Source organism: Chiloscyllium plagiosum, unplaced genomic scaffold (assembly GCF_037043375.1).
Source record: "Chiloscyllium plagiosum isolate Xiang-an unplaced genomic scaffold, Cpla_swu_hap1 HiC_scaffold_9, whole genome shotgun sequence".
NCBI classification, from domain to species: Eukaryota; Metazoa; Chordata; class Chondrichthyes; order Orectolobiformes; family Hemiscylliidae; genus Chiloscyllium; species Chiloscyllium plagiosum.
In genome coordinates, this window is record NW_028270147.1 from 55,966,825 (window position 1) to 55,985,063 (window position 18,239).

At 50.7% G+C, this 18,239-nt stretch overlaps 1 protein-coding gene across 1 annotated transcript in view; it reads right to left on the bottom strand.

Annotated features, from left to right (window-relative positions):
- The window catches only part of prkaa2 (protein kinase, AMP-activated, alpha 2 catalytic subunit), a 39,183-nt gene extending 28,237 nt beyond the window's left edge, over nt 1-10,946 (bottom strand). The window contains exons 1-2 of the mRNA XM_087990645.1: nt 10,844-10,946; nt 3,973-4,114 (exon numbers count right to left, since the gene is read on the bottom strand). Coding sequence (XP_087846771.1) covers nt 3,973-4,114; nt 10,844-10,937 — 236 coding nt within the window. The 5' untranslated portion in view covers nt 10,938-10,946. The remainder of the gene's footprint in view (nt 1-3,972; nt 4,115-10,843) is intronic.
- Between the last annotated feature and the right edge of the window lie 7,293 nt (nt 10,947-18,239).

Sequence of the window (18,239 nt, forward strand, 5' to 3'; positions counted from 1 at the left end):
TGGAAAAGTCTCCAGTTCGGTGAGTCTGCTCCGGGGTTACGTTTAACCGCCGAGCGTGGGTTGTTGGCAACCGCTCTACGAGAACTGACGGCTCCCAGTTCCGGTAACATGTAGAGTGAGTATAAGCCAGACCCGGGAGTCTGCTCCGGGGTTACGTTTAACCGCCGAGCGTGGGTTGTTGGCAACCGCTCTACGAGAACTGACGGCTCCCAGTTCCGGTAACATGTAGAGTGAGTATAAGCCAGACCCGTTGTGGCGACGCTGCGGGGAATAAAATGCCCATATTCTAGCAGACTCGCCTCTTGGTCGTTTGTTCTGTGTCAGACTACTCTCCTACGAACCTGACCTTGAGAATTTTTTAAAACATTTGGCGTAGTCGGCAGGATCAATCGCAATTGAGGAGAGATTTTGATACAGAACAATGTTTTGGAAAAAGACTAAGAAACCAGAAGAACAAACTGTGGAGGTCCCGACCGTCCCGGGATGGCATGGATGTGGGCATGTACGTGGCAGTTTGTTTGAGAGAGGATCCCAGTCCTGCCGAAGAACCCCTTGCCTGGGGTACAGCGGAGGATGTGGGCATGTCCAAAAAGCTGAAGCGGAGTTAACAGAATTGAATGGGATTGAACTGAACTGAACTGAGTGGAACTGAAGTGAATCAAATTGAACGGAACAAAATGGAACTGAGCTAAATTGAATTGAAATGGACGGAACTGAATTGAACACAATTGAATTGAACTGAACAGACCTGAACTGAGCTGAATTGAACTACACTGAATTGACTGAACTGAAATTAACTGAAACGAATTGAACTGAATTAAGCATAATGTAACACATGTATTGGGCCAAGCAGTGGAATGTGGTGTAAAATTCCAAGCAGTGGAATGTGGTGAAACGGTTAAAAATTATGTCCCAATACATGTGTGAATCTAACCGGAATGGAGGTGTTGCTTAGTCCCGTGTGAATCTTATTACACACCTCCCCGTGTGAATCTTCTTATCTGTATGTAACCAGAATGGAATGTGTTTTTTAGCCTTGCTCTGCTGTTCACATGAATGTTTATATCTGGAAAAGAGTATATCAGCTGGAAAAGTCTCCAGTTCGGTGAGTCTGCTCCGGGGTTACGTTTAACTGCCGAGCGTGGGTTGTTGGCAACCGCTCTACGAGAACTGACGGCTCCCAGTTCCGGTAACATGTAGAGTGAGTATAAGCCAGACCCAGGAGTCTGCTCCGGGGTTACGTTTAACCGCCGAGCGTGGGTTGTTGGCAACCGCTCTACGAGAACTGACGGCTCCCAGTTCCGGTAACATGTAGAGTGAGTATAAGCCAGACCCGTTGTGGCGACGCTGCGGGGAATAAAATGCCCATATTCTAGCAGACTCGCCTCTTGGTCGTTTGTTCTGTGTCAGACTACTCTCCTACGAACCTGACCTTGAGAATTTTTTAAAACAAGCTTACAATTTGTCCATTTCTCATTTTCTATAAAAATCCCATAATAAGAGCAGCTGCAGTGGTTCAGGTGATTAGCTCACACCTTTCTAAGGACAACAAATGCTGGCTTAACCAGAAATGACAATATGCAATTAAAGAATATAAAACAAAAACACAAACCATTTTTTAAAAAATTGTTCATGATATGCAGATATCCCAATTGTCTGGGGCAGTTAAGAATCAACCCCATTTCTGTTGTTTGGAGTCACATGTAAGCCAGACCAGGTAAGGATGACCAATTTCCTACCCTAAAGATCATTAGTGAACCAGATCAGTTTTTACATCAATCGTCAATGTTCACATAGTTGCTAGGAGGCTTTTTGAAAAGTTCCAGATTTTTACTGAATTTAAATTTCACCATCTGCTCTGATGGGTTCAAACCCATATCTTGGAAACATCTGCGTGGAGTTCTGGATTAGTCCAGTGACATTATCATTACATCGTCACCTTCCTTTGGTATCCCTGTGCTTTCCTGCTCTTCCCTTGCACTCTTCTTTTCAACTATTGCAGCTAACAGGCTATTGTCTTGCCTTCCCAAAGGCCTTCACTCTTGTTTACATTAACTTTATATCAGCTCAGAATTCCATAGAATAGAATAAAGACTGTTCTTAAACATATAAAACACAAAATATATATTTTGGAAGATCAAATCTACACATTGCTATCTAAAGCGGAAGTCATTATCAGCTTTGGATATTTTGAGCAACTTGCCAACATTCTAGCATCCTGTTCCTACATCTTCCAAATTTTTTTTAAACAAAATGGACATTTGCATGGAAAATGGAATCTGAATTCTAAAATATTTGATGGAACGAGAGCATTGAGTGTAATTAGGGCCATATAAAGCAAAATATGATCACTTATGTAAGAACAAAGAAACATCCTCAGTGCTTAGGAGCCTCCTGTGAAGCACTTCTGTGATCTTTCCTCCGACATTTATAGTGGTTTGACTCTGCCGCTTCCGGTTCAGTTCCAGCTGTCCGCTGCAGTGGCCGGTATATTGGGTCCAGGTCGATGTGCTTATTGATTGAATCTGTGGATGAGTGCCATGCCTCTAGGAATTCCCTGGCTGTTCTCTGTTTGGCTTGTCCTATAATAGTAGTGTTGTCCCAGTCGAATTCATGTTGCTTGTCATCTGCGTGTGTGGCTACTAAGGATAGCCACGAAACGACACAACCAGCTATCCTTAGTAACCACACATGCAGATGACAAGCACTCATCCACAGATTCAATCAATAAGCACATCGACCTGGACCCAATATACCGGCCACTGCAATGGACAGCTGGAACTGACAACTGGAAGCGGCAGAGACAAACCACTATAAATGCCGGAGAAAACATCACAGAAGCGCTTCACAGAAGGGTCCCAAGCACTGAGGACGTCACCTAGACAGGGGACAAAACGTCTGCAACACAAATTCCAAGCACGGCGAACAGTGACACAGTGGTTAGCACTGCTGCCTCACAGCGCCAGAGACCCGGGTTCAATTCCCGCCTCAGGCGACTGACTGTGTGGAGTTTGCACATTCTCCCCGTGTCTGCGTGGGTTTCCTCCGGGTGCTCCGGTTTCCTCCCACAGTCCAAAAAATGTGCAGGTTAGGTAAATTGGCCATGCTAAATTGCCTGTAGTGTTAGGTGCAGGGGTAAATGTAGGGGAATGAGTCTGGGTGGGTGCGCTTCGGCGGGTCGGTGTGGACTTGTTGGGCCGAAGGGCCTGTTTCCACACTGTAAGTAATCTAATCTAACCACAACAACGAGCACCCGAACTACAAATCTTCTCACAGACTTTGAACAAAGAAACAAAAATGGTAGAAATAGATAGAAGAATAGTGGACTTTTAGAAGCTATTTCATGTAGCTGCATCAGATTCCTTTCTAAACTTGAGAATGTTATTGGGCACCGAATCGTGGCATGTGAAGGCAAATGAGAGGCAGGAAGGAAAGCTGGGATAAAAATAACATTTTTGGATAGATTTTTGTTTAATGTTTCCTTCCTCTTAGTTAAAATTGGGCATAGGGAGCATATCTAACTTTACAGATTACATTACAGTACGAAATAGACTAAAATGCCAAAAGCAGTAACATTACAAAAAACACAGATAATCCAAACATTTAACAGAACAAATGCAGCACATTTTGGACTTCCGAATGATAGAAAAAAATTTAATCTAAATGAGCAAGCCCCAGGAAACATCACACAATTCAAATTTTAAACTGCATTTCCTTGATCTCCCACCAAAGAAAGTTTTAAATACTTCAAGGTGCATCATACTATAATTTTCAAACACCTTTAAATATGCACCAAATTTACACAACCTGGATTCATAATTTGGTATTTTGAACCCTGGTCAATTTGCACAATACTAACCACATCCCCAAGAATGCGTTGCTACTGAAGTATGGTACCCAGAAGTGGACAACATTCCAGATGGTGTTTGATCTAATTAATTAGCAGCACATAACACAATTAATATAACTCACAGTTTGATAATGTGGGGATGACGGAAGAGTTTCAAGTTTTGAATTTCCCGTTTGATTTTTCCAACCACATCTAAATTACGAATCTTCTGTCTGTTCAGGATTTTAACTGCAACCTTATGTCCAGTTAGCTGATGTTCTCCCACTGAAGAAGAAACAAAAATCAGTATTTAACTTCTGAATCACTCATTCTGAGGAAAGATAACTGACATAGTAAATGAACAGTAAAGTTACACTTATCAAATAGAAGCAAAGGAACAAAGTTAAGAGAGCTTTGAAAAAGGGTTGGCTCTCCGACAATAGCTAAAAAATGTGTTGCTGGAAAAACGCAGCAGGTCGGGCAGCATCCAAGGCAGAGGGGAATCGACATTTTGGGCATAAGCCGTTCTTCAGAAATGAGGGAATGAGACGGGGGTGCGGGGTAAGGAGACAGGTGGGAGTAAGAAAAGTGGGGGGGTCATGAGACTGGGGGGGGGTTAGGAGACAGAGGGGTTATGAGATGGGGGCGGGGTTAGGGGGTGGGGATAGGAGACCTGGGGGGGGCGGTGGGCAGGCATGGTTAGGAAACCGGGAGGGGGGGGCGGTTATGAGACGGGTGGGGTGGAGACAGTGACGGGGGTCGGGGTGGGGCGGGTGGAGACAGTGACAGTGGGATGAAGACAGTGACGGTGGAGGGGGGGTGGAGACAGTGACGGTGGTGGGGGGGTGGAGACAGTGACGGTGGTGGGGGGGTGGAGACAGTGACGGTGGGGGGGGGGTGGAGACAGTGACGGTGGGGGGGGAGGGAGACAGTGACGGTGGGGGGGGGAGGGAGACAGTGACGGTGGGGGGGGAGGGAGACAGTGACGGTGGGGGGGGAGGGAGACAGTGACGGTGGGGGGGGGGGTGGAGACAGTGACGGTGGGGGGGGGGTGGAGACAGTGACGGTGGGGGGGGGTGGAGACAGTGACGGTGGGGGGGGGTGGAGACAGTGACGGTGGGGGGGGGTGGAGACAGTGACGGTGGGGGGGGGTGGAGACAGTGACGGTGGGGGGGGGGGGGAATGGAGACAGTGACGGTGGGAGGGGGGTGGCGACAGTGACGGTGGTGGGAGGGGTGGAGACAGTGACGGAGGTTGGGGGGGTGGAGACAGTGACGGTGGTGGGGGGGGTGGAGACAGTGACGGTGGGGGCAGATGAAGACAGTGACGGTGGGAGGGGGGGTTGGAGACAGTGACGGTGGGGGGGATGGAGACAGTGACGGAGGATGGAGACAGTGACAGTGGGGGGGGATGGAGACAGTGACAGTGGGGGGGGATGGAGACAGTGACAGTGGGGGGGGATGGAGACAGTGACAGTGGGGGGGGATGGAGACAGTGACAGTGGGGGGGGATGGAGACAGTGACAGTGGGGGGGGATGGAGACAGTGACAGTGGGGGGGGATGGAGACAGTGACAGTGGGGGGGGGATGGAGACAGTGACGGTGGCGGGGGATGGAGACAGTGACGGTGGGGGGGGTGGAGACAGTGACGGTGGCGGGGGATGGAGACAGTGACGGTGGCGGGGGATGGAGACAGTGACGGTGGGGGGGGATGGAGACAGTGACGGTGGGGGGGATGGAGACAGTGACAGTGGGGGGGATGGAGACAGTGACAGTGGGGGGGGATGGAGACAGTGACAGTGGGGGGGGATGGAGACAGTGACAGTGGGGGGGGATGGAGACAGTGACAGTGGGGGGGGATGGAGACAGTGACAGTGGGGGGGGATGGAGACAGTGACGGTGGGGGGGGATGGAGACAGTGACGGTGGGGGGGGGATGGAGACAGTGACGGTGGGGGGGGGATGGAGACAGTGACGGTGGGGGGGGGATGGAGACAGTGACGGTGGGGGGGATGGAGACAGTGACGGTGGGGGGGGATGGAGACAGTGACGGAGGTTGGGGGGGGTGGAGACAGTGACGGTGGTGGGGGGGGTGGAGACAGTGACGGTGGGGGCAGATGGAGACAGTGACGGTGGGGGCAGATGGAGACAGTGACGGTGGGAGGGGGGGTTGGAGACAGTGACGGTTGGGGGGGGGGAATGGAGACAGTGACGGTGGGGGGGGGATGGAGACAGTGACGGTGGGGGCAGATGGAGACAGTGACGGTGGGGGCAGATGGAGACAGTGACGGTGGGGGCAGATGGAGACAGTGACGGTGGGGGCAGATGGAGACAGTGACGGTGGGGGCAGATGGAGACAGTGACGGTGGGAGGTGGGGTTGGAGACAGTGACGGTTGGGGGGGGGGAATGGAGACAGTGACGGTGGGGGGGGGATGGAGACAGTGACGGTGGGGGGGATGGAGACAGTGACGGTGGCGGAGGATGGAGACAGTGACGGTGGCGGAGGATGGAGACAGTGACAGTGGGGGGGGGATGGAGACAGTGACAGTGGGGGGGGATGGAGACAGTGACGGTGGGGGGGGATGGAGACAGTGACGGTGGGGGGGGATGGAGACAGTGACGGTGGGGGGGGGATGGAGACAGTGACGGTGGGGGGGGATGGAGACAGTGACGGTGGGGGGGATGGAGACAGTGACGGTGGGGGGGGATGGAGACAGTGACGGTGGGGGGGGATGGAGACAGTGACGGTGGGGGGGGATGGAGACAGTGACGGTGGGGGGGGATGGAGACAGTGACGGTGGGGGGAGATGGAGACAGTGACGGTGGGGGGGGATGGAGACAGTGACGGTGGGGGGGGATGGAGACAGTGACGGTGGGGGGGGATGGAGACAGTGACGGTGGGGGGGGATGGAGACAGTGACGGTGGGGGGGGATGGAGACAGTGACGGTGGGGGGGGATGGAGACAGTGACGGTGGGGGGGGATGGAGACAGTGACGGTGGGGGGGGATGGAGACAGTGACGGTGGGGGGGGATGGAGACAGTGACGGTGGGGGGGGATGGAGACAGTGACGGTGGGGGGGATGGAGACAGTGACGGTGGGGGGGATGGAGACAGTGACGGTGGGGGGGGGGGATGGAGACAGTGACGGTGGGGGGGGGGGATGGAGACAGTGACGGTGGGGGGGGGGATGGAGACAGTGACGGTGGGGGGGGGGATGGAGACAGTGACGGTGGGGGGGGGATGGAGACAGTGACGGTGGGGGGGGGATGGAGACAGTGACGGTGGGGGGGGGATGGAGACAGTGACGGTGGGGGGGGGATGGAGACAGTGACGGTGGGGGGGGATGGAGACAGTGACGGTGGGGGGGGATGGAGACAGTGACGGTGGGGGGGGATGGAGACAGTGACGGTGGGGGGGGATGGAGACAGTGACGGTGGGGGGGGATGGAGACAGTGACGGTGGGGGGGATGGAGACAGTGACGGTGGGGGGGGGGGATGGAGACAGTGACGGTGGGGGGGGGGGATGGAGACAGTGACGGTGGGGGGGGGGATGGAGACAGTGACGGTGGGGGGGGGGATGGAGACAGTGACGGTGGGGGGGGGATGGAGACAGTGACGGTGGGGGGGGGATGGAGACAGTGACGGTGGGGGGGGGATGGAGACAGTGACGGTGGGGGGGGGATGGAGACAGTGACGGTGGGGGGGGGGATGGAGACAGTGACGGTGGGGGGGGGATGGAGACAGTGACGGTGGGGGGGGGATGGAGACAGTGACGGTGGGGGGGGGGATGGAGACAGTGACGGTGGGGGGGGGATGGAGACAGTGACGGTGGGGGGGGGATGGAGACAGTGACGGTGGGGGGGGGATGGAGACAGTGACGGTGGGGGGGGGATGGAGACAGTGACGGTGGGGGGGGGATGGAGACAGTGACGGTGGGGGGGGGATGGAGACAGTGACGGTGGGGGGGGGATGGAGACAGTGACGGGGGGGGGGATGGAGACAGTGACGGGGGGGGGGGATGGAGACAGTGACGGGGGGGGGGGATGGAGACAGTGACGGGGGGGGGATGGAGACAGTGACGGGGGGGGGGGGGGATGGAGACAGTGACGGTGGGGGGGATGGAGTCAGTGATGGTGGGGGGGGATGGAGACAGTGACGGTGGGGGGGGATGGAGACAGTGACGGTGGGGGGGGGGGGTGGAGACAGTGACGGTGAGGTTTGGATGGAGACAGTGACGGTGAGGGGGGGAATGGAGACAGTGACGGTGGTGGGGGGGGGGGGATGGAGATAGTGACGGTGGGGGGTGGGGGGGAATGGAGACAGTGACGGTGGGGGGTGGGGGTGAATGGAGACAGTGACGGTGGGGGGTGGGGGGGAATGGAGACAGTGATGGTGGGGGGTGGGGGGGAATGGAGACAGTGACGGTGGGGGGTGGGGGGATGAGGACAGTGACGGTGGGGGGGGAATGGAGACAGTGACGGTGGGGGGGAATGGAGACAGTGACGGTGGGGGGGAATGGAGACAGTGACGGTGGGGGGGAATGGAGACAGTGACGGTGGGGGGGAATGGAGACAGTGACGGTGGGGGGGAATGGAGACAGTGACGGTGGGGGGGAATGGAGACAGTGACGGTGGGGGGGAATGGAGACAGTGACGGTGGGGGGGAATGGAGACAGTGACGGTGGGGGGGAATGGAGACAGTGACGGTGGGGGGGGATGGAGACAGTGACGGTGGGGGGGGGATGGAGACAGTGACGGTGGGGGGGGATGGAGACAGTGACGGTGGGGGGGGATGGAGACAGTGACGGTGGGGGGGGATGGAGACAGTGACGGTGGGGGGGGATGGAGACAGTGACGGTGGGGGGGGATGGAGACAGTGACGGTGGGGGGGGATGGAGACAGTGACGGTGGGGGGTGGGGGGAGATGGAGACAGTGACGGTGGGGGGGATGGAGACAGTGACGGGGGGGGGGGGGATGGAGACAGTGACGGGGGGGGATGGAGACAGTGACGGGGGGGGGGATGGAGACAGTGACGGGGGGGGGGATGGAGACAGTGACGGGGGGGGGGATGGAGACAGTGACGGGGGGGGGGATGGAGACAGTGACGGGGGGGGGGATGGAGACAGTGACGGGGGGGGGGATGGAGACAGTGACGGGGGGGGGGATGGAGACAGTGACGGGGGGGGGATGGAGACAGTGACGGGGGGGGGGGATGGAGACAGTGACGGGGGGGGGGATGGAGACAGTGACGGGGGGGGGGATGGAGACAGTGACGGGGGGGGGGTGGAGACAGTGACGGGGGGGGGGGTGGAGACAGTGACGGGGGGGGGGGGTGGAGACAGTGACGGGGGGGGGTGGAGACAGTGACGGGGGGGGATGGAGACAGTGACGGGGGGGGATGGAGACAGTGACGGGGGGGGGGATGGAGACAATGACGGTGGGGGGGGGTTGGAGACAATGACGGTGGGGGGGGTAGATGGAGACAGTGACGGTGGGGGGAGGGGGGGATGGAGACAGTGACGGTGGGGGGTGGGGGGAGATGGAGACAGTGACGGTGGGGGGTGGGGGGGGGATAGAGACAGTGACGGTGGGGGGGGGTTGGAGACAGTAACGGTGGGGGGGGTATGGAGACAGTGATGGTGGGGGGGGAATGGAGACAGTGACGGTGGGGGGGGGAATGGAGACAGTGACGGTGGGGGTGGGGGTATGGAGACAATGACGGTGGGGGGGGTATGGAGACAGTGACGGTGGGGGTGTATGGAGACAGTGACGGTGGGGGGGTATGGAGACAGTGACAGTGGGGGGGTATGGAGACAGTGACAGTGGGGGGGGAATGGAGACAGTGACAGTGGGGGGGGGAATGGAGACAGTGACGGTGGGGGGGGGAATGGAGACAGTGACGGTGGGGGGGGGAATGGAGACAGTGACGGTGGGGGGTGGGGGGAGATGGAGACAGTGACGGTGGGGGGTGGGGGGACATGGAGACAGTGACGGTGGGGGGTGGGGGGGATGGAGACAGTAACGGTGGGGGGGGGGTATGGAGACAGTGATGGTGGGGGGGAATGGAGACAGTGACGGTGGGTGGGGAATTGAGACAGTGATGGTGGGGGGGGAATGGAGACAATGACGGTGGGGGGGAATGGAGACAATGACGGTGGGGGGGGATGGAGACAGTGACTGTGGGGGGGGGATGGAGACAGTGACTGTGGGGGGGGGATGGAGACAGTGACGGTGGGGGGGGGATGGAGACAGTGACGGTGGGGGGGAATGGAGACAGTGACGGTGGGGGGGGGGATGGAGACAGTGACGGTGGGTGGGGAATTGAGACAGTGACGGTGGGGGGGGAATGGAGACAATGACGGTGGGGGGGGAATGGAGACAATGACGGTGGGGGGGGGGATGGAGACAGTGACGGTGGGGGGGGGATGGAGACAGTGACGGTGGGGGGGGTGGAGACAGTGACGGTGGGGGGGGGGGAATGGAGACAGTGACGGTGGGGGGGGGTGGAGACAGTGACGGTGGGGGGGGGGGAATGGAGACAGTGACGGTGGGGGGGGTGGAGACAGTGACGGTGGGGGGGGGGGAATGGAGACAGTGACGGTGGGGGGGGATGGAGACAGTGACGGTGGGGTGGGGGGGGATGGAGACAGTGACGGTGGGGTGGGGGGGGGAATGGAGACAGTGACGGTGGCGGGGGATGGAGACAGTGACGGTGGGGGGGGGGTGGAGACAGTGATGGTGGGGGGTGGGGGTGAATGGAGACAGTGACGGTGGGGGGGAATGGAGACAGTGACGGTGGGGGGGGGGGGATGGAGACAGTGATGGTGGGGGGTGGGGGTGAATGGAGACAGTGACGGTGGGGGGGAATGGAGACAGTGACGGTGGTTGGGGGGGGGGGGGGGATGGGGACTGTGTACAGGCCGTCACTTAAATTTATTTATCAATAAGAGATTATCGGAAAGCGGGACGCATCTTAAACCGGAAGCGTTTTAGATCTATTATGAAACACTTAACTCTTCACTTTGCCGAAAGTGCCAACCCCCAGAGTGTCGCCCAGGATGTAATGGCCGATTTTGACCCGACCATCGTGTTTCTGCTTCTCCGCCATTGCTGTTGGAGTCCCTCTACCCAACATACCCCGCGATCAACGCGCATGCTAACTTGCGACTGTGACTATTTGGCGGTGAAGGAGCGGCTGGCACCGCCATCTTTGAGACAGTCAATGTCACTACGTTTGGAGGTTGCTGCAATAAGCTTGTGTTTTACAGTTTTTCGGCCCTTTCCGACACATTTCCAGCACTTCTGCCCTCACCTCATTTCTTCTCTCCTACAACTCTGTTCCTTATTCTCTACCCACCAGCATCCGTGCAGAAAGCACGATAAGCCTCCATTTCCATCACCTCCAGTGGGATGCCACCAACAAGACACATACTCACCTCTTCTTCTATATCAGTATTTTAAGGAACTGTGCCTTCCAGAACACCCTGGTCCATTCCTAAAACCACCCCACATCCCCACTGCACTTTCCATGCAGTTATTACTATCTCAGGCCTGCTGTAATGCTCCAGAAAAGCTCAGCTCAAGGTGGAAATACAGCACCCCATTTTCTGCTTGGGAACCCTGCAACCATCAGGACTCAATATCAAGTTCAATCATTTTTGGACCTGAACACCATCTTCCATATCTTTTACCCATCCCACATATCTGGCCGTGTCACCACGTGGACTGCTTTAAGCACAGAAACCCATATGGCCCCACTATCAGCTTTTCACCCCCACCTCTGGCATACTAAGATCTATCCCTTTGTGTACCACTATTCTACTTTCACCTAGGTGGCATTACAGTCGTATTTTTTAATATTTACAAGTGGCATGGATCTGAATCATACCTACAGCTGTGCTTGTATCACTGGAGGTTATTTCATTAACACCAGTCCACCTACCTCAAATGTTCAGACAGACTTTAAACTTGGCTCTGAGCAGACTTCCAGTCTTCATGACCCATTCAAGTCATTTTACTCATAACTGGAGTTTAACTCTACCGAGAACTTATGTTTTAAGCTATCTTTCTATTAATAATATGTAATTATTTCCAGAATATGCACCTACGCTTCAACATCAACTTCGGCCAGCTCCCAGTGATGACTTCAACCTTTCTATTAGTCATATCTGCCCTCACTCCCACTCATAACAGTACTTTTGCATTAGACGGCCTTCCACAATAGGTTTTTGCCAGAATGATTAGTTAGCCCTTTCAAAATTCACATCTCCAAAGTTTACCCTGCCCCAGAGCGCCAACAATAACTTGCATATGAGGAACTACATTAATATTTTAACAAGTCCCAATATGCTTTGCAGGAGGAATGAGCTATCTAAGGAAATATTAGGACTGCTGACCAAAAAAATTGGTCAATAGGTCGGAGCATTGTAATGAATGAGGAAAGGTGGACATATTTACAGAGAAACTTCAAGGGTTCAGATCCTGTCACCTGATGCCAAAGCTTGAATCAAACAAAAATAAAAGATGCTCAAGGGGCCAGAATTGTACAACTGGCAAACGAACATCAACATCTTGAGGATTACCATTGACAAGAAACTGATCAAAACTGTGATTACAAGAGAAGGTCAGAAGCTGGGAATTCAGAGACTCTCTGAAGCCCACTCACAAATGACAAGGCATAATTCAGGTGTGTGATGGAATATTTGCCACTCACATAGATGAGTGTAATTCTAACATCATCAAAAGATTAATACCACAAGCAATTCATTTGACTGGCACCCTGTTGACAATTTTAAACATTCACTTCCCCCACCACATGTCCATAGTGGCAGCAGTGTGTACCATCTACAAGATGCTCTGCACAATGTCCCAAAACTCTGACCACTACTGCATTGGAGTACCATCATTTGCAACATTCTCTCTGTACCACATACCATCATAACTTGAACTATATTGCCATTCCTTCACTATAGCTTGGTCAAAATATTAGAATTGCCTTGCCAAAATATTGTGTATACCTACATGCTATTGATTGTTCAAATGGATTGTTAAATAAATACTTTGTTTTGTAAAAGAGAAGTTGTTAAAGGTGAGGTCGAGCTTGGCCAAGTGGAGGAGGATGGTGGTGGTGGGACGGTTCAGGACTTTGTTTCAGGAAGAAACAGAGAGTCCTGAGACCATCCTGGTGGGAGCTGGGCGTGTAACAGGATTGCACGGCCATGGTAAAGAAGAGGTGGCTGGAGAATGCAAACTGGAAATTCCAAATCTAGCATAAAGTCTTGGAAGAATTGTGGATATAAATAGGCAGGGACTGGACCGGGGAGAAAAGCGTGTGTCAAGGTAGGAAGAGGTGAGTTCTGTGGGGCAGGGGCAGCCAGAAACAAAGGGTCTGTTTGTGGATTTTGAGAAGAGGGTAAAAGTGAGCTATACAGGCCTGGAGGACTATCAGCTTGGAGACAGTCGAGGCAGGGTCACCAGATGAAATGCAGTCAGTGACTGTAGTAGAGAAAAAGGCTTGTTGTGCTTTGATGGGATCATAGTTCAGGAGGAGATAGGAGGAAGAATCTGCAAACTGGCACTTAGCCTCTGCAATGTAAAGGTCAGAACCCAGACTACAATGGCACTACCTTTATTGGCAGGCTTAATAACAAAATCAGGGTTGGATCTAAGTGCACAGAGTGTAGTCAGGTTGGAGAGAAACAGGATTAGTGGTGCTGGAAGAGCACAGCAGTTCAGGCAGCATCCAAGGAGCTTCGAAATCAACATTTTGGGCAAAAGCCCTTCATCAGGACGTTGATTTCGAAGCTCCTTGGATGCTGCCTGAACTGCTGTGCTCTTCCAGCACCACTAATCCAGAATCTGGTTTCCAGCATCTGCAGTCATTATTTTTACCTCATTGTTTTTACCTGGAGAGAAACAGGTTGGATTGAGTGGGGGGTGCAGAGAAATCCAGGTGACCAATATTGTGCTCAAAATTCAGTAAGGTGGGGATGCAAAGAGATAAAACGGAGACCTTTGCTAAGTACAGAAGGTTCAGTATTGGAGAGTGGAAGTTTAGGATGGACTGTGATTACCTGACAGGAGGAGGTGGGGGTTGGGAGAGGGGATGGAGTCAGATGGAAGGGGAGGGGAGGAAGGTTCCAAAGGGCCATGGATGTTCCTGAGTTGTTGCACCTTGCGTGCCTTGATGTCTGAAAGGAAAAGAAAAAGATTCTCATTAGCACGGCGAATGAGCCAGAGGATGAAGTGGAACTGCGCAACCCTGTGCCAGTGTGATGCAATGTTGATGGAGACAGCTGTTGAGAGGGTGTAAGTGATGCTGCATGGCACTGAGTGTGGGTATCAGGGTGCAGCAAGAGCAGCTGTCTGTGGAATGTAGAACGTGGCAAAGATTCCTGTGATCCTGGGTTGATTCAAAGCACAAAGGACAAACACCAGGAGTCTTTCTTAGTGAGGTGTTTTCCTGAGAGATTGTTCCTCTAGCACAATCTAGATAAATCTTCCAACCTGATATTTTACTCTTTATGAATGCAGTGTTTTCAAACAAAGTTTGAGTTCTACCCCATTCCTGCATGACTGAACACGGCATCTTGCTAATCATTGCTGACTTTCCTCTTTTGAATCCTAACAAACTAACCATACCTGTGAATTTTCAGAAAGACCCTTCCTTTCCCATCTCTATCTGATGGCAAGGTGAATTGCATGTGTCAAGTATCTAGGTAAAAATACTGGTTAGCTCTCCTTAAAAGCCCACTTTTCTACCTTGGAAATAAATGGACAATTTAAAGTACAACTGTTTGGAATATCATTAACAATTATCCTGAGTTTGATGACTCACATTCTATCCACTGTTAGCACACCTAGGCTACTGTCATTTTCCCCAAGTGTAAATATCCTTCTTCCCAAGAAAACAAGCTGGAATTCCTTTGATCTCTAATGATCAAATCATTCAAGCTTTCTGTCAGGTAGACATCAGAACAGGGCAAATAACCCCTCTATTTTGCTTTAAATTAAATATATCATCCAAACCTCATATTATAACACAATAAAGCTTCATAATTAAATATGAAAATATTTAATCATACATGAAAATATAAATCTACACATTTATAAACGCTAAAACAAACAGACACACAGTAGCAATACTAGTAGTGTTTGTCACTAACAGGATGCTGCCTTAAAGCCAAAAATAGGTTCTGCTTATCACACAAATGAAGAATGTGGCATTTAAAATTCAATGCCAGTGTGATACCAAGTATAGCCTAAAGACTGTAGGTCATATCAAACTGGTAGGTCATATCAAACAATAAATCCCTTTGCCTTTTACAACAAACAACATAATGGGCATACCCAATCAGCCAATGCTTGCAAACGTCAAAACATAGTGTCCTACATTAGATTCTACAGTTGGACAACATTTTGCTAAATAATTCCGAGTGAGCTGAGAATTATGCTGACAACCAATTTAAGATTATCTTACCAATTTAAGATTATGTATGGCACATTTGTGAACTATACAGTAGTTCATATATTACGTTATGACACAATTAATATGCAGGATACTGTTCTTTGTACATGGAAAGAAGACGTACACAAAGTGTACATATTTCAACTCAGCAAGACAGATGACATCCATTCTCTGGTTTATATCTCAGGGGAATGCGTTTACCAGAGTCAACTGTCTGACTTAAAATTTAAACAAAGCTTAGCAGTTAATTGTCACCTGACTGGTGCATTCTCAATGGCAAAAACTTTACAAATCAGAGTCCATTTGCTAGCCAACCAGCACTCTCTTCTTATTCAGTATAAAAAGATTGTTTTGTTTTATTTTGATATTTCTTGCAAATTGCAAGTTTATAAAATAATGACGGGCATGGATAGGGTGAGTAGTCAAGGTCTTTTTCCCCAGGATAGGGGAGCCCAAGACTAGAGGGCATAGGTTTAGGTAAGAGGGGAAAGATTTAAATGGGACCTAAGGGACAACTTTTTCATGCAGAGGGTGGTGTGTTTATGGAATATGCTGCCAGAGACAGTGGTAGAGGCTGGTACAATTACAACATTTGAAAGGAATCTGGATCTGTGTATGAAAATGAAGATTTTAGAGGAATATGGGCCAAATGCTGGCAATTGGGTCTAGATTAATTTAAAATATGTCGTCAGCATAGTCAAGTTGGACTGAAGGATCTGGTTCCATGCTGTACATCTCTGTAACTATGACTCTTTGTTTTGATGAGTACAGAACAAAAAAGCTTCGACAAAATGTGTATTTCTTCTGCACGCCACAAGTTTTGTCCAGCCAAACCACTATCTTGTATTGTATTAAATGTTAATGACCTAGGATGCTCTAAGTGAGAAAATATTGAAATTTAGTTTTATCTCCTGCTGGATATTGTTGATACTGTCAAAGATTATCAGTTTTATTGCTACTCATTCAGCAGTTCCTTATGCACTCTTATTACACACTGATTTTCAACCCACCTCTCCAAAAGATGATGACTCATGCTGGAGTGTGATTCTATTGACAGTGTCGATGTAAAAAAAAATCACAAAGGACCTCATAAAGAAACCAAAAAAAAAATAGTATCCAAAAGAAGGTATTAGGAGAGGTGATTGAAGGTTAGCTGAAAGTGGTGGGGTTTGAGTAGGTTATAAAAGGTAAGGCACAGGTTTAGGGTCCAAAAAATAAAGTGGAACAGCTGCAGGCTTTTTCCAACAAAGATTTTCCAAAGAATGCACAGTACTATAAATTCACCAAATCAGAGTAGGTAAGAAGAGATCCAGAGTTGGAAGAGGTTATACAAGTAGTGATACCATGATTAATAAGTATGCCAAAATAAATACATCCTTAGGAGGTACGAGTTCAGTATGGGTTAAAAAAGATGAAAATGATTACCAAACAGGATATAGTTTGTTTTTAATCAGTTTTATGGCCTGGGAAAAGGGCCCTTAAGCCCATCAGGTCCATTCTCATCATCAACCACTATCTACTCTAGCCCCATTTTCCAACATTTGTCTCATAGGCTTATCGGTGACAGGGAACCGAGAATTTTGAAGTACAGAATATATACAGCAGAGTTTTAGATGACATTCAGTGCGTGAAATATGCTACCAGAAAAAGTGGTAGAGACTGGTACAATTACAACATTTGAAAGAAATCTGGATGTGTGTATGAGCAAAAAGATCATTAAAATAGTTGAGTCCTGTCTTAATTAGAGTCATCAAGTCATAGAGATATACATCACGGAAACAGACCCTTCGATCCAACTCATCCTTGCTGACCAGATATCCTCAACTAATCTATTCCCATTTGCCAGCACTTTGCCGATATCCCTCCAAACCCTTCCTATTCATATGACTATCCAATTGCCTTTTAAATATTGTAATTCTACCAGTCTCCACCACTTCCTCCGACAGCTCATTCCATACACTGTCTATTTATTCTATGATTTTATCATGATTTTGTAAACCTCTGTAACGTCACCCCTCAGCCTTCGGCACTCCAGGGAAAACAGCCTAGCCTATTTAGCTTCTCCCTATAGCTCAAGCCCTCCAAACCTGACAACATCCTTGTAAATCTTTTCTGAACCCTTTCAAATTTCACAACATCCTTTGATAGGAGGGAGACCAGATTTGAACACAATAATCCAAAAGTGGCCTAACCAATGTCCTATACAGCTGCAACATGACCTTCCAGCTGCTATACTCAATGCTCTGACCAATAAAGGAAAGCATACCAAATACCTTCTTCACTATCCTATCTACCTGCAACTTCACTTTCAAGGAACTATGACCCTGCACTCCAAGGTCTCTTTGTTCAGCCACAATCCCCAGGACTTTACCATTAAGTGTATAAGTCCTGTTTTGATTTGCCTTTCCAAAATACATCACCTCACATTTATCTAAATTAAACTACATCGGCCACTCCTCAGCCCATTGGCCTATCTGAATCAAGACCCCGTTGTACTCTGAGGTAACCTTCTCCGTTGTCCACTACACCTCCAATTTTGGTGTCATCTGCAAACTTACTAACTATAACTCCAATGTTCATATCCAAATCATTTGCTCCTCCCCGATGTGAATTTTGCACTAGGGACAGGGCAGGAATAATCTCCTCCACTATCTTCGCTGCTCCATCCTGAGCAGGAATTCAGGGAAAGATCATTACCGATGTCCACCAGTAGATGGCAGACAAATAAAGCAGAAGCGTATTCCAACGTATTTTTTTGAAAAATAATAAAATTTGTAGAAATGTGTCTTATTTACCTCCTTCGTAATCAAACTAAACTAAAAAACGTAACGTTCATCTAATGCAGTAATCATTAACTAGACAACTAAAATCCATTCAGTCGGCTTTTTATCCAGTTCAAGCAGTCAACATGCAGGGGATCGAGCACCAGGATTACAGCTGCAC